This window comes from Ciona robusta, chromosome 9 (genome assembly GCF_009617815.1).
Source record: "Ciona robusta chromosome 9, ASM961781v2".
Lineage (NCBI taxonomy): Eukaryota > Metazoa > Chordata > Ascidiacea > Phlebobranchia > Cionidae > Ciona > Ciona robusta.
In genome coordinates this window covers 21,385-36,979 of record NC_143243.1, presented here as the reverse complement: position 1 = coordinate 36,979, position 15,595 = coordinate 21,385, and the positions used below count along the sequence as shown (strand labels likewise).

Here is a 15,595-nt window from a genome sequence, read left to right as displayed (position 1 = left end):
CCCCAAGCAGCTCCCCACCCCGCATAGTGGCGAGTTTAATATTTTATACGATTTTTATGTTTAAGTAGTTTAGCTTACGTCACAATGCCCGGTAAAGTTGCAAACTGCACTATGATGTCATAATGGCTTCAATCGATTTCAGCGGAAACACAAAAGCGTGCAGTGACGTCATACAGGAATTCGGGCGTGTGACACACAAGTGTGATTGTGACGCAACAGTAGCATGGAAGCATCGAGGAACTCAACATCTAGTTGTCGAAGTTTCGTTTTATCAAAGGCAGGGTTGTGGAAAATATTAGTTTTGGTTTCAGGTTGCGCAACATTCGCTATCTATGCCGATAGTACGTTGTATTTATCACCAAGGATTAAAACTTATATATTAGTTAGTTTTATCGCGTCTTGGGCGATATCTCTGCTGCTTTACTTCAGCAGAATAACCGGTATGACATCACAATCATGAATAATTGAAACATTGGTTTAAACAAAGGTTATTGTTGCAGGACTATGGCTTCATTGTTCAATCTTCAATTCCTTCGATTATTTTTGGTCTTGGGCGTCGAGCGTTAACTTTGTGACATCATCGGTCATTATGACGTGTTACTTCGGCAATTGTGACCCTGGTTGTAACAATGCGGGGTTTGTGAGACATTGTGACGTATACATATCATAACAATAGTATTGTGACGTCACAGGTTTTGTCATTGTGCGAAGCAACTGACGTCACTATTCCTAGGACTGATGACGTCATTGTTTTATGTTCTAGAAGCTCAAAATCTTCGAATATTTGTTTCCGTTGGAACAGGTGAGTTTGATTGACAGGTAAGTTTGATTGGTGGGTTGTGTTCGATTGACAGGTTGTGTTTGATTGACAGGTTGTGTTTGATTGACAGGTTATGTTTGATTGACAGGTTGTGTTCGATTGATAGGTTGTGCTTGATTGACAGGTTATGTTTGATTGACGGGTTGTGTTTGATTGACGGGTTATGTTTGATTGACAGGTTGTGTTCGATTGATAGGTTGTGTTCGATTGACAGGCTATGTTTGATTGACAGGTTATATTTGATTGACAGGTTGTGTTCGATTGATAGGTTGTGTTTGATTGACAGGCTATGTTTGATTGACAGGTTATATTTGATTGACAGGTTATATTTGATTGACAGGTTATATTTGATTGACAGATGGGTTTGATTGACGGGTTATATTTGACTGACAGGCTATGTTTGATTGACAGGTTGTGTTCGATTGACAGGTTATGTTTGATTGACAGGCTATGTTTGATTGACAGGTTATATTTGATTGACAGGTTGTGTTCGATTGACAGGTTATGTTTGATTGACAGGTTATATTTGATTGACAGGTTATATTTGATTAACAGATCGGTTTGATTGACAGGTTATGTTTGACTGGCAGGTTTTGTTTGATTGACAGGTTGTGTTCGATTGACAGGCTATGTTTGATTGACAGGTTATATTTGATTGACAGGTTGTTTTTGACTGACAGGTTATGTTTGATTGACAGGTTATATTTGATGGCAGGTTGTGTTCGATTGACAGGTTGTGTTTGATTGACAGGTTATGTTTGATTGACAGATTATGTTTGATTGACAGATTATTTTTGATTGACAGGTTATGTTTGATTGACAGATTATGTTTGATTGACAGGTTATGTTTGATTGACAGATTATGTTTGATTGACAGGTTATGTTTGATTGACAGATTATGTTTGATTGACAGGTTATGTTTGATTGACAGATTATGTTTGATTGACAGGTAATGTTTGATTGACAGATTATGTTTGATTGACAGATTATGTTTGATTGACAGGTTATGTTTGATTGACAGGTTCTGTTTGATTGACAGGTTGTGTTTGATTTTTGACAGGTTATGTTTGATTTTTGACAGGTTATGTTTGATTGACAGGTTATGTTTGATTGACAGATTATGTTTGATTGACAGATTATGTTTGATTGACAGGTTCTGTTTGATTGACAGGTTATGGTACAAGTTGGAAAGGAGTTTGGAAAATGTTTGTGTTGGTGGTTGGAGGGATGGCGTTCGGGCTTTTGGTTGAAACTGGATATAAATGCAACTATTACTCCAAACATGGGTGGGTTGTGACGTCATTACTGACGTAATCTATGACATAATGTTGTTAGTTGCACAGAGGGTAGAACGTTCGTGTTATGTGCCTGGTGCGTCGCATGGGGAGTCACGTGTTTAACCTACGTCATCAACTGCTTTACGGTAGGTGGACCAGAGGTTAACGAAATAGAAATAGTATTATGTTTAATACAGGCCGCTAGCTGGCGGCAAAGTGTTGAGAAGTTTGAATTCTTTTGGGGTTCGTTTTCGTTTCTTTTATATTTGGTTGGAGCTTGTGTACTGGCGGGATTCATGGAGTGCAAAAAGTTCCAATCATCAACTTGTAGAAGTAGATTGGCAGGTGCGTTTGAGTGACAGGTGGGTTTGATTGGCTGGTAGGTTTGATTGACAGGTTGTGTTTAATTGACAGGCGATATTTGTGGGTTCGTTGCCGCCATCTTGTTTCTGTTCGATGCTTTTTACTTACGTGCACATCGACCCACGTGGTTTATGGGGACAGCAGCGTCATCTACCGGAGACTAATTGTTTAATAATGGCGTACTACATCATGACAATAGTCGTATGTGACGTCACAGATGTTATGTTGTTTGATTGAACCCATTACCTCTGGGTTACAGACAGGCGCGCTAACCACTATGCCACGACGCCGGATTTCTATGTGTGACGTCACAGTACCTATTACTCGCAGAATGTTTGTATCGTTTAGTTGTAAAATTAACGTTGTGCAATTGAGACCATGTTTTGGACGGGTTTGATTTTATTATGAAGTCTTTTTTGATGAGATTGGCATTTAGGGCGTGTAATTTTGTTAAGCAATTCTGACGTCATAATCACAGATATTGTAACTGTTGCGTCATAAATTCGAGAGAATATTAGAAAAAAGCAGCGAACGCGAGAGTTGTCTGTATTTGGACAAACGATAACAAACACAATATGTTTAACATGATATGCGGTCGGTTATTGCATCGGGTTGTTAACGCGGCTAGTTCTCAATATTGTTTGAAAAGCACAACCATTCAACGTATTTTCGATGGGCCGGGGTTGGATGACTTCATCTCTGGTGACGTCATTGAGAGAGATTATGACGGGGAGCTGGTGAAAGGGAAGGGAATTAAAAGGTGGGGGCGACGTTCTGGGACAAGTTTTGTAACAGGGGTGTTATTATATGTTTTAGCATAAGGTTCCCTACGACTATGAGTGTAACTGTTTTTTAACAATGTCACCCCAGATTTTACCCTGCTGTTCAGATGTCTATACAAACAAGCAGAGCTAAAGTACATTGCTTTCACCACATTAATCATTAAGGTTCCCTATGTTTGACAAATATGAGTGTAACCGTATTTTAACAATGTCACCCCAGATTTTGTTTTTAAAAGTATGACTTCCATGGTATTGTAGGTGTCGGTAAAATATTATATCACAGGTTACGGTTACCCCCGTGGTTGAAAACTAAATTTCCTGAAGGCGAGAATTACAAACGAATCAAATCAAATCTGCAAAAGTTGAATCTTAACACGGTTTGTGAGGAGGCTAAATGTCCGAACATTGGTGAATGTTGGGGGGGCGGGGACGACAAGACTGCAACAGCAACCATAATGGTAACGAACAACAAATGTATTTTGTTTATTTTGATATTTTCTTAATGTTAGTTGTTGGGTGATACTTGCACGAGAGGTTGTAGGTTTTGTTCGGTCAAGACGGCTCGAAAACCCCCCCCTCCGGACCCCCAGGAGCCACCCAATACTGCCGAAGCTATAATTAACTGGGGTGTTGATTATATTGTCCTCACTTCCGTGGATAGAGATGGTGAGTGGTTGAATGAAATGTTTTTGATATAACATTTATTAGGAGACAATTGTTCGTTTTAGATTTGCCTGATGGGGGTGCAGAGCATTTTGCGGAAACGGTTCGTTATTTAAAGCAAGGCGCACCAGAATTGCTTGTGGAATGCCTCACCCCAGATTTCAGGGGGAATATGGATTGCGTTAAGGTTCTTGCAACATCAGGTCTGGATGTTTACGCGCATAATGTGGAGTGTGTACGGGAGTTTTCATGGTAGGTGAAATAAATATAAGATTTCTATTTTTATTGCTGGTTGTTTAGGCTGGTTCGTGACCCTCGTGCTAAATATGACCAGTCGTTGGAAGTGTTGCGCAACGCAAAACAATTCAATTCCTCAGTGTTGACCAAATCATCCATAATGCTTGGGTTCGGCGAAACTGACGCACAAGTTCTTCAAACATTAAAAGGTATGTGATTTCTATGATAGTTATGCGCAATAATTATGCTCATGCAGATTTAAGAGAAGCAAATGTTGATTGCGTAACGCTGGGACAATACATGCAACCAACCAAACGTCACATGAAGGTTTATTTCCATTTAATTGTAATTAACCTAATTACTAAAGTTAATTATTATCACAGGTATCAGAGTATGTAACTCCGTCAAAGTTTAAACATTGGGAGAAAGTTGGAAATGAACTTGGCTTTTTATACACGGCGAGTGGACCATTGGTTAGATCGTCCTATAAAGCCGGAGAATTCTTCATCAAAAATGTTATTCGTAATGAAAAAAATCAATCGACTTGAAATGTTTTACCTAAACTGTTGTTTTAAGTTTTAATCGGTTTTGTTTTTATTTTGTTTTACTTTTTAATGTACAGAAAATAAAATGCAATCAATGTATTTGTGTTTTAACTTAAGTAGTAAAAATGTACTATTTCTATGGAACAGCTGATGATACATTGTTGCGTAACAAGGGAGTTTGTTTGTTTCATTATGACGTAATATCACGCCACTATCATATCTTAAACCCGATTGGTCGAGAGCGATGGTCTCATTCTACACACAGCGATGAAAACAAACGAAACATTCTTCGGCGTGTTTTATTTTATAGATGTTTGAAGATATAGTTTGTGTTAATTTCGATTTTTTCAAAGATATTTTAAGAATGGACTTGGCTTCGTATGTTTTTGGTAAAATCGATGACGGATCACCGGCTGGGGATCTTGAAATCGACGATTTGGATCAAAATAATTTAAATTTGGATAATTTTTCTGATGCTTTAATGGTTGAAGGGATTTCAGGTCAAGATGAAATGTTGCAAAACAACTGGATGGCCGACATTGATGGTTTGTTGTTTTAGATATCTAATGTTAAAGTGATTTTAAATATAGTGTTTGTTTTATTATTGCAATAAAAAATTTGGTAGGCTATTAGCAAACGATGTTGGTTCCAAACATCTTGGTTACAAATTATATCTTGGTATTCATTTAAAATGAAAGTTGGATTCAATGTATAAAAAACATTCACCTACGTTACCATAGTGATAATAAAATCATAGGGAAATAGAAATCTTAATATTCAATATTTCATAGAAATCTTACAAGGCATGGCCAAAGAGAAACAAGCGGAACTTGAACTTTGCAATTCGGTGGTTTCTTCTTCTGTTGGTCGACAATCGTTAAACGATTTATTAAACGCGCCTCCCCAGCCCACCCTGGTCAAGGAAAGATTAACAAACGAACCAAACCATGAACAAAATTTTATTTTTCCTGTCTCTCCGGCGCCACCTGATGTCAAACCCAGACTGGAAACAAATCCGGTAAATTAAGTTAATTAATTAAGTTAGTTACTGATTAATTCCTGCACCCCCCAGCCCCCGCAAGCCGCTGTCCCCCCCTTCACCCACCAACCAACAACACATGTTCGCAACCAAAACCCCCAGATTGATCAACCCCCTCACCCCGATGAAACGATCCAACAGCTGGATTTAGTTTCGGCGATTCAACAGAACCCACAGCTTCGTCAACAACTCCAGCAACAAATCATTCAATCGCAGCGTAGGGTTGATACTCCTATGTTAGGGAATTCCCCAATCCCATCTCCACCTTTGGATGCCTCGCCACAGGTACATTGTGATGTAATAGATACATTGTGATGTAATAGATACATTGTAATGTAATATAATCAAACAATATATGCTACAGTTGCAGAGTATGTTCAACTCAAACACAATTATCACCCCTGTGTTGTTGGAGCAAAAGTTTCCAATCCAAAGGTAACACAACTAACTCCCGTCTTTAAACCCCCAACTACCCATCTTGAGTTTAAACCCCCCACTACCCCCCTTGAGTTTAAACCCCCCACTACCCCCCTTGAGTTTAAACCCCCAACTACCCATCTTGAGTTTAAACCCCCAACAAACCCCCCTTGAGTTTAAACCCCCCACTACCCCCCTTGAGTTTAAACCCCCCACTACCCCCCTTGAGTTTAAACCCCCAACTACCCCCCTTGAGTTTAAACCCCCAACTACCCCCCTTGGGTTTAACCCCCAACTAACCCCCGTCTTTAACCCCCCACTACCCCCCTTGAGTTTAAACCCCCAACTACCCCCCTTGAGTTTAAACCCCCAACTAACCCCTCTTGAGTTTAAACCCCCAACTACCCCCCTTGAGTTTAAACCCCCAACTACCCCCCTTGAGTTTAAACTCCCAACTAACCCCCCTTGAGTTTAAACCACCAACTAATCCCCTTGAGTTTAAACCCCCAACTACCCCCCCTTGAGTTTAAACCCCCAACTAACCCCCCTTGAGTTTAAACCCCCAACTAACCCCCCTTGAATTTAAACCCCAACTACCCTCTTGAGTTTAAACCACCAACTACCCCCTTGAGTTTAAACCACCAACTACCCCCTTGAGTTTAAACCCCTAACCCCCACCCCTCCAAAGGTTATCCCCGCCACAAAAAGCTGACGCAAAAGCTCCCCCGAAACGATCGTCCCACAATGCAATAGAGAAGCGATATCGTTCGTCAATTAACGACAAAATAATCGAGTTGAAAGATTTGTTGATCGGTTCTGATGCGAAACTAAACAAAGCTGCCGTGTTGAAGAAGGCAATCGATTACATTAAGTTTCTCACCAACGTTAACAAACGTCTTAAGATGGAAAACCATTTGTTACGCAAACATTTGGCCTCCAATGAAAAATGTGGGTTTGGTTTGTTATACTTTTTATATTCTTACCCTATATATTTGTAGTGACCGTGCGGGATTTGGTTAATAATGACATGAGTATCATTGATGGGAATTTCCCAACCTCTATGGCGACCCCTCCTCACTCAGACCCTGAATCACCTAGTGGCCATTCCATTCTTACAGATGGGGAAGTCCCGAGTCCGCAACTCCAGGATGAATTTGTAAGTTTGTGAAACATGACGTTTAGTTTGTGAAACATGACGTTTAGTTTGTGAAACATGACGTTTAGTTTGTGAAACATGACGTTTAGTTTGTGAAACGTGACATTTAGTTTGTGAAACATGACGTTTAGTTTGTGAAACATGACGTTTAGTTTGTGAAACATGACGTTTAGTTTGTGAAACGTGACGTTTAGTTTGTGAAACATGACGTTTAGTTTGTGAAACATGACGTTTAGTTTGTGAAACATGACGTTTAGTTTGTGAAACATGACGTTTAGTTTGTGAAACATGACGTTTAGTTTGTGAAACGTGACGTTTAGTTTGTGAAACATGACATTTAGTTTATGAAACATGACGTTTAGTTTGTGAAACATGACGTTTAGTTTGTGAAACATGACGTTTAGTTTGTGAAACATGGCGTTTAGTTTGTGAAACGTGACATTTAGTTTGTGAAACATGACGTTTAGTTTGTGAAACATGACGTTTAGTTTGTAAAACGTGACATTTAGTTTGTGAAACATGACGTTTAGTTTGTGAAACATGACATTTAGTTTATGAAACATGACGTTTAGTTTGTGAAACATGACATTTAGTTTGTGAAACATGACGTTTAGTTTGTGAAACGTGACGTTTAGTTTGTGAAACATGACGTTTAGTTTGTGAAACGTGACATTTAGTTTGTGAAACATGAGGTTTAGTTTGTGAAACATGACATTTAGTTTGTGAAACATGACGTTTAGTTTGTGAAACGTGACGTTTAGTTTGTGAAACATGACGTTTAGTTTGTGAAACATGACGTTTAGTTTGTGAAACATGACATTTAGTTTGTGGAACATGACGTTTAGTTTGTGAAACATGGCGTTTAGTTTGTGAAACATGACGTTTAGTTTGTGAAACGTGACGTTTAGTTTGTGAAACATGACATTTAGTTTGTGAAACATGACGTTTAGTTTGTGAAACGTGACGTTTAGTTTGTGAAACATGACGTTTAGTTTGTGAAACATGACATTTAGTTTGTGAAACATGACGTTTAGTTTGTGAAACATGACGTTTAGTTTGTGAAACATGACATTTAGTTTGTGGAACATGAGGTTTAGTTTGTGAAACATGACATTTAGTTTGTGGAACATGAGGTTTAGTTTGTGAAACATGACATTTAGTTTATGAAACATGACGTTTAGTTTGTGAAACATGACATTTAGTTTGTGAAACATGACGTTTAGTTTGTGAAACGTGACGTTTAGTTTGTGAAACATGACGTTTAGTTTGTGAAACATGACGTTTAGTTTGTGAAACGTGACGTTTAGTTTGTGAAACATGACGTTTAGTTTGTGAAACATGACATTTAGTTTGTGGAACATGACTATTAGTTTATGAAACATGACGTTTAGTTTGTGAAACATGACGTTTAGTTTGTGAAACGTGACGTTTAGTTTGTGAAACATGACATTTAGTTTGTGAAACATGACGTTTAGTTTGTGAAACGTGACGTTTAGTTTGTGAAACATGACGTTTAGTTTGTGAAACATGACATTTAGTTTGTGAAACATGACGTTTAGTTTGTGAAACATGACGTTTAGTTTGTGAAACATGACATTTAGTTTGTGGAACATGAGGTTTAGTTTGTGAAACATGACATTTAGTTTGTGGAACATGAGGTTTAGTTTGTGAAACATGACGTTTAGTTTGTGAAACATGACGTTTAGTTTGTGAAACATGACGTTTAGTTCGTGAAACATGACGTTTAGTTTGTGAAACATGACGTTTAGTTTGTGAAACGTGACGTTTAGTTTGTGAAACATGACATTTAGTTTATGAAACATGACGTTTAGTTTGTGAAACATGACGTTTAGTTTGTGCAACAGTACGTTTAGTTTGTGAAACATGACATTTAGTTTGTGAAACATGACATTTAGTTTATGAAACATGACGTTTAGTTTGTGAAACATGACGTTTAGTTTGTGAAACATGACATTTAGTTTGTGAAACATGGCGTTTAGTTTGTGAAACATGGCGTTTAGTTCGTGAAACATGACGTTTAGTTTGTGAAACATGGCGTTTAGTTTGTGAAACATGACATTTAGTTTGTGAAACATGGCGTTTAGTTTGTGAAACATGGCGTTTAGTTTGTGAAACATGACGTTTAGTTTGTGAAACATGGCGTTTAGTTTGTGAAACATGACATTTAGTTTGTGAAACATGACGTTTAGTTTGTGAAACATGACATTTAGTTTGTGAAACATGACGTTTAGTTTGTGCAACAGTACGTTTAGTTTGTGAAACATGACATTTAGTTTGTGAAACATGACATTTAGTTTATGAAACATGACGTTTAGTTTGTGAAACATGACGTTTAGTTTGTGAAACATGACATTTAGTTTGTGAAACATGGCGTTTAGTTTGTGAAACATGACGTTTAGTTTGTGAAACATGGCGTTTAGTTTGTGAAACATGACATTTAGTTTGTGAAACATGGCGTTTAGTTTGTGAAACATGGCGTTTAGTTTGTGAAACATGACGTTTAGTTTGTGAAACATGGCGTTTAGTTTGTGAAACATGACATTTAGTTTGTGAAACATGGCGTTTAGTTTGTGGAACATGACGTTTAGTTTGTGAAACATGACGTTTAGTTTGTGAAACATGACGTTTAGTTTGTGAAACGTGACATTTAGTTTATGAAACATGACGTTTAGTTTGTGAAACATGACATTTAGTTTGTGAAACATGACATTTAGTTTGTGAAACATGACGTTTAGTTTGTGAAACGTGACGTTTAGTTTGTGAAACATGACGTTTAGTTTGTGAAACATGACATTTAGTTTGTGAAACATGACGTTTAGTTTGTGGAACATGACATTAAGTTTATGAAACATGACGTTTAGTTTGTGAAACATGACGTTTAGTTTATGAAACATGACGTTTAGTTTGTGAAACATGACGTTTAGTTTGTGAAACATGACGTTTAGTTTGTGAAACATGACATTTAGTTTGTGAAACATGACGTTTAGTTTGTGAAACATGACATTTAGTTTGTGAAACGTGACATTTAGTTTGTGAAACATGACGTTTAGTTTGTAAAACGTGACGTTTAGTTTGTGAAACATGGCGTTTAGTTTGTGGAACATGACTATTAGTTTATGAAACATGACGTTTAGTTTGTGAAACATGACATTTAGTTTGTGAAACATGACATTTAGTTTGTGAAACATGACATTTAGTTTGTGAAACATGACATTTAGTTTGTGAAACATGACATTTAGTTTGTGAAACATGACGTTTAGTTTGTGAAACGTGACGTTTAGTTTGTGAAACGTGACATTTAGTTTGTGAAACATGACGTTTAGTTTGTGAAACATGACATTTAGTTTGTGAAACATGACGTTTAGTTTGTGAAACGTGACGTTTAGTTTGTGAAACATGACGTTTAGTTTGTGAAACATGACATTTAGTTTGTGAAACATGACGTTTAGTTTGTGAAACATGACATTAAGTTTATGAAACATGACGTTTAGTTTGTGAAACATGACGTTTAGTTTGTGAAACATGACATTTAGTTTGTGAAACATGACGTTTAGTTTGTGAAACATGACGTTTAGTTTGTGAAACATGACGTTTAGTTCGTGAAACATGACGTTTAGTTTGTGAAACATGCGTTTAGTTTGTGAAACATGACGTTTAGTTCGTGAAACATGACGTTTAGTTTGTGAAACATGACATTTAGTTTGTGAAACATGACGTTTAGTTCGTGAAACATGACATTTAGTTTGTGAAACATGACATTTAGTTTGTGAAACATGACGTTTAGTTTGTGAAACATGACATTTAGTTTGTGAAACATGACGTTTAGTTTGTGAAACATGACATTTAGTTTGTGAAACATGACGTTTAGTTCGTGAAACATGACGTTTAGTTTGTGAAACATGACATTTAGTTTGTGAAACATGACGTTTAGTTCGTGAAACATGACGTTTAGTTTGTGAAACATGCGTTTAGTTTGTGAAACATGACGTTTAGTTCGTGAAACATGACGTTTAGTTTGTGAAACATGGCGTTTAGTTTGTGAAACATGACGTTTAGTTCGTGAAACATGACATTTAGTTTGTGAAACATGACATTTAGTTTGTGAAACATGACGTTTAGTTGTGAAACATGACATTTAGTTCGTGAAACATGACGTTTAGTTTGTGAAACATGGCGTTTAGTTTGTGAAACATGACGTTTAGTTCGTGAAACATGACATTTAGTTTGTGAAACATGACGTTTAGTTTGTGAAACATGACGTTTAGTTCGTGAAACATGACGTTTAGTTTGTGAAACATGACGTTTAGTTCGTGAAACATGACATTTAGTTTGTGAAACATGACGTTTAGTTTGTGAAACATGGCGTTTAGTTTGTGAAACATGACGTTTAGTTCGTGAAACATGACGTTTAGTTTGTGAAACGGGACATTTAGTTTGTGAAACATGACGTTTAGTTTGTGAAACATGACGTTTAGTTTGTGAAACATGACATTTAGTTTGTGAAACATGACGTTTAGTTTGTGAAACGTGACATTTAGTTTGTGAAACGTGACATTTAGTTTGTGAAACGCAACGTTTAGTTTGTGAAACATGACATTTAGTTTGTGAAACCTCACATTTAGTTTGTGAAACATGACGTTTAGTTTGTGAAACATGGCGTTTAGTTTGTGAAACATGACGTTTAGTTTGTGAAACGTGACGTTTAGTTTGTGAAACGTGACATTTAGTTTGTGAAACATGAGGTTTAGTTTGTGAAACATGACATTTAGTTTGTGAAACATGACGTTTAGTTTGTGAAACATGGCGTTTAGTTTGTGAAACATGACATTTAGTTTGTGAAACGTGACATTTAGTTTGTGAAACATGACGTTTAGTTTGTGAAACATGACGTTTAGTTTGTGAAACATGACGTTTAGTTTGTGAAACGTGACATTTAGTTTGTGAAACATGGCGTTTAGTTTGTGAAACGTGACATTTAGTTTATGAAACATGACGTTTAGTTTGTGAAACATGACATTTAGTTTGTGGAACATGAGGTTTAGTTTGTGAAACATGGCGTTTTGTTTGTGAAACATGACGTTTAGTTTGTGAAACATGACATTTAGTTTGTGAAACATGACGTTTAGTTTGTGAAACATGACTTTCAGGATCACGTGGAGGTTGGGTTGATGGATCGAAGTCGAGCGGGCTTGTGTGTTTTCATGTTTACTTGTTTCATGATCAACCCAACCAACTTACTCTTTCAAGCGTTCTTCGACGAAACAATCGATGAAACAAACAAACCGTTCGTCGGTAAGTTTCCAATATTTTAATTTTGGGCAGCGTTGAAAATTAACGTTCAGGTCGTTCGATTCTCGGGATTGACATGGACACTTTGTCGCCACCTAATGGTTGGTGGGAATGGATGTTCCCGACGTTATTGTCGTGGCTCGTTAACGGGTTTATCTCGATTGGGATTCTCTGGCGACTCCTTGTGACAGGGGAGCCCGTCACTGAAGAAAAGTCGAAAACGTCATCGAAATATTGGATACATCGGAAACAAGCGGACCTTGATGTGGAAAAGGTGAGTCAGCAGAATATATGCTGCATCATCATGAATATGCCATGTTATCATGATTTTTGCAGGATGATTATGAGTCAGCAAGTTACCACTTGTCGCAAAGCTTGGCTGTGATTGGTCGGCCGCTACCGACGTCACGGTTGGACGAGTGGTGTGCGGTTGTGTGGAACGGTGTTCGATTGTTTCTTGGGGTTGTTCACATTGGGCCGTGGTTGGCTAGGTTGAAAAGTTTATCAGCGAGAAACTCGGCGAGGAACGCAGCGCATGTTTATCATAAGTTGGATCAACTGCACATGAATGGTGGGTCGCGTAAGTTGTGGTAGGGTAAGATGGTACACTCAATGTTCGCAGGTTATTTAAAGGAGGGAAAACTACGGGGTTTTCTTTATTCACTGAGTGCGTTGAACTTGTGTGAGGTGGCGGGTTGGGAGACGACGCCTCCTTCTACAGCTACAAGGATTTACTTGATGGCCGCGCTGAGGTTTAAACGAGACGCCATGATACCGCTAAAGTGGTTTCATGTAAGTTGTGTGGTTGGGGTGGTTACATGGTGTGTGGTTGGGGTGGTTACATGGTGTGTGGTTGGGGTGGTTACATGGTGTGTGGTTGGTGTGGTTACATGGTGTGTGGTTGGGGTGGTTACATGGTGTGTGGTTGGGGTGGTTACATGGTGTGTGGTTGGTGTGGTTACATGGTGTGTAGTTGGGGTGGTTACATGGTGTGTGGTTGGGGTGGTTACATGGTGTGTAGTTGGGGTGGTTACATGGTGTGTGGTTGTGGTTGGGGTGGTTACATGGTGTGTGGTTAGTGTGGTTACATGGTGTGTGGTTGGTGTGGTTACATGGTGTGTGGTTGGTGTGGTTACATGGTGTGTGGTTGGGGTGGTTACGTGGTTCGTTGTATACTGACATCGTGTGGTCACAGCGTTTCTTTCTCCGAAAATGTTCGAAAGTTTTATTAACTCACCCGAACTGCAATGACGCCCTCCGATGGATGTCAACCTCAATCGGAAATAATTTCGTTTCAAACGAAAAAGATCTTTTGGTGAAAAACAACGAAGAAATGAAATTTATAAAGATTTTAAACAAAAGTAATTGTTTTATAAGAAATAAATGTGATTGTTAACCTTTATGACATCACAGACGACCCACTTTCAATTGTTTCGTTTCATTTCCGGACTCGTATGCTTCGGAACTCTTTGTTTGCGATGATAGAACCCAGTATTGGGTTGGGGGAATCACCACCTGATGAAGCAATAAAATATTTGCAACTTGTCGAAAATAAAGGTTTGGTTTATTATATTTAATGTTTGTTTATTATATTTATGTTTGTTTATTATATTTATTGTTTGTTTATTATATTTATTGTTTGTTTATTATATTTATTGTTTGTTTATTATATTTATTGTTTGTTTATTATGTTTTTAGATACTTTTGACACTGACGAAAAGTTCTGGTGTTCGATCGCAATGGTCGCTGCTGATTGGTCGAAATCCAACGAGGTTTCGCGGTTCATTGAACGCACGTCATGCACGAGTGCTTCGTCAAAGTTGGTTGCAAACATAGACATCTTAATGTTTAATAGAAATATCATTTTATTTCATGAAAACCAATATGACATAATTGTTTCACAACATAGACATCCTATATATTTTCAGGAATGTGCTCTCTCGTGCCACAATGTGGGCGTTTGTTGCTAAGCGAGATTTTATGTTGTCGAGAAACACCGATGGTTCGTTGTCGAATATTGTGCTGATGAGATGCAATCAAGCGTCAAAGCTCGTCAAGGAAAGTTTCCTCTGTTGTCATGGAAACCAAGATATTGTTTCAGTGAGTCATAAATATTGACTATGACATCATAATGGTAGTTTTCCCTTGTGCATTGTAGTTGCATTGCACTGTTGCATTGTGGGTAATGTGACAACAATACAACCGGGATTTCTGCACAGTCATCATAAATTTGTGCCTAGTCATCATTTATTTATGCCTAGTCATCATGTATTTGTGCTTTATCTCCTTGTATCCCCATAACCGCTAGGTGGGGTTTGTTACATGTTTGTGATGTCATAATCCCTCAGGCGTACCAGTTGCTCGCGATTGGTTGGTTACTCGAAACGAGGCTGAAGGTTTGGCAATCCAACTGTGATGTCACAACCAGAGCAACAAAAGAGGAATTGTCGTCGTTCGAGGTCGATTTAAATTTACTTCGATTCGTTGCGAAGAAACTTCCAGCAGCGCAAACCAAAGTTGCGTTATATGAAAGCGCGATTCGTTTAATGTCCGGGGCGAACCCGATACGAACGCATCTCATGCTCAACCAGATCCTTAACAAAACAATAAACCGGAACGGTAAGATTCCATTGTCTTATTATGGTGATGTCATATCCACTTGTTTATAGATGAAAAGGACAATGGTTGCCAAGCAACAGGGAGTCGTGACCGTGCGCTTGCTGCCTTCCTTGCGTGCCAACACCTGCCCGCCACGATGTTCGCAACCCCTGGTGTCAAGGAAAGTTTAATCAACGAAGCTGTTGAAGTTTTAAGAAAGTTTGGCGACAACAATGGTGTTGAGGAGGGTCAACGCATGATGTTGAAGATCACGTCGTCTGTTGCTGCTTCATGATGTTCTTGTGTCTGTGTAAATAAAATTCGATGCTCGTGTAAATATAAAACGTTTATCGATTTAACCTCTACGTTTGGGTTTGGTTTATTTATG

The 15,595-nt window shown here is 38.2% G+C and overlaps 3 protein-coding genes across 5 annotated transcripts; all 3 read left to right on the top strand.

Annotated features, from left to right (window-relative positions):
• Positions 1–40: 40 nt before the first annotated feature.
• LOC149730482 (uncharacterized) lies at positions 41–2,896 on the top strand. 2 transcript variants are annotated; one of them, XM_089883912.1, is made up of 7 exons: positions 44–440; positions 501–636; positions 693–802; positions 1,992–2,106; positions 2,156–2,243; positions 2,295–2,442; positions 2,512–2,896. In XM_089883912.1, exons 1-7 carry the CDS (start codon positions 224–226, stop codon positions 2,622–2,624), a joined length of 927 nt encoding a protein of 308 aa, XP_089740038.1. In that variant the 5' UTR covers positions 44–223; the 3' UTR covers positions 2,625–2,896. The 2 variants fall into 2 exon arrangements, with proteins under 2 accessions (XP_089740037.1, XP_089740038.1); XM_089883911.1 differs by having other exon boundaries at positions 41–440; positions 2,156–2,442.
• On the top strand, positions 2,651–4,786 carry LOC149730481 (lipoyl synthase, mitochondrial-like). 2 transcript variants are annotated; one of them, XM_089883903.1, is made up of 7 exons: positions 2,651–3,220; positions 3,526–3,700; positions 3,752–3,908; positions 3,971–4,157; positions 4,206–4,351; positions 4,399–4,469; positions 4,526–4,786. In XM_089883903.1, exons 1-7 carry the CDS (start codon positions 3,036–3,038, stop codon positions 4,688–4,690), a joined length of 1,086 nt encoding a protein of 361 aa, XP_089740029.1. In that variant the 5' UTR covers positions 2,651–3,035; the 3' UTR covers positions 4,691–4,786. The 2 variants fall into 2 exon arrangements, with proteins under 2 accessions (XP_089740029.1, XP_089740030.1); XM_089883904.1 differs by lacking the exon at positions 4,399–4,469.
• Positions 4,787–4,945: 159 nt separating this feature from the next.
• LOC149730480 (sterol regulatory element-binding protein 2-like) lies at positions 4,946–15,572 on the top strand. Its single transcript, XM_089883868.1, has 16 exons — positions 4,946–5,232; positions 5,479–5,705; positions 5,760–6,011; positions 6,091–6,161; positions 6,832–7,091; positions 7,142–7,299; positions 12,468–12,612; positions 12,663–12,883; positions 12,946–13,180; positions 13,232–13,401; positions 13,805–13,970; positions 14,023–14,166; positions 14,308–14,428; positions 14,538–14,709; positions 14,958–15,228; positions 15,279–15,572. The coding sequence occupies exons 1-16, from the start codon at positions 4,998–5,000 to the stop codon at positions 15,500–15,502; spliced, it is 3,072 nt and encodes a 1,023-aa protein (XP_089739994.1). The 5' UTR covers positions 4,946–4,997; the 3' UTR covers positions 15,503–15,572.
• Positions 15,573–15,595: the final 23 nt, after the last annotated feature.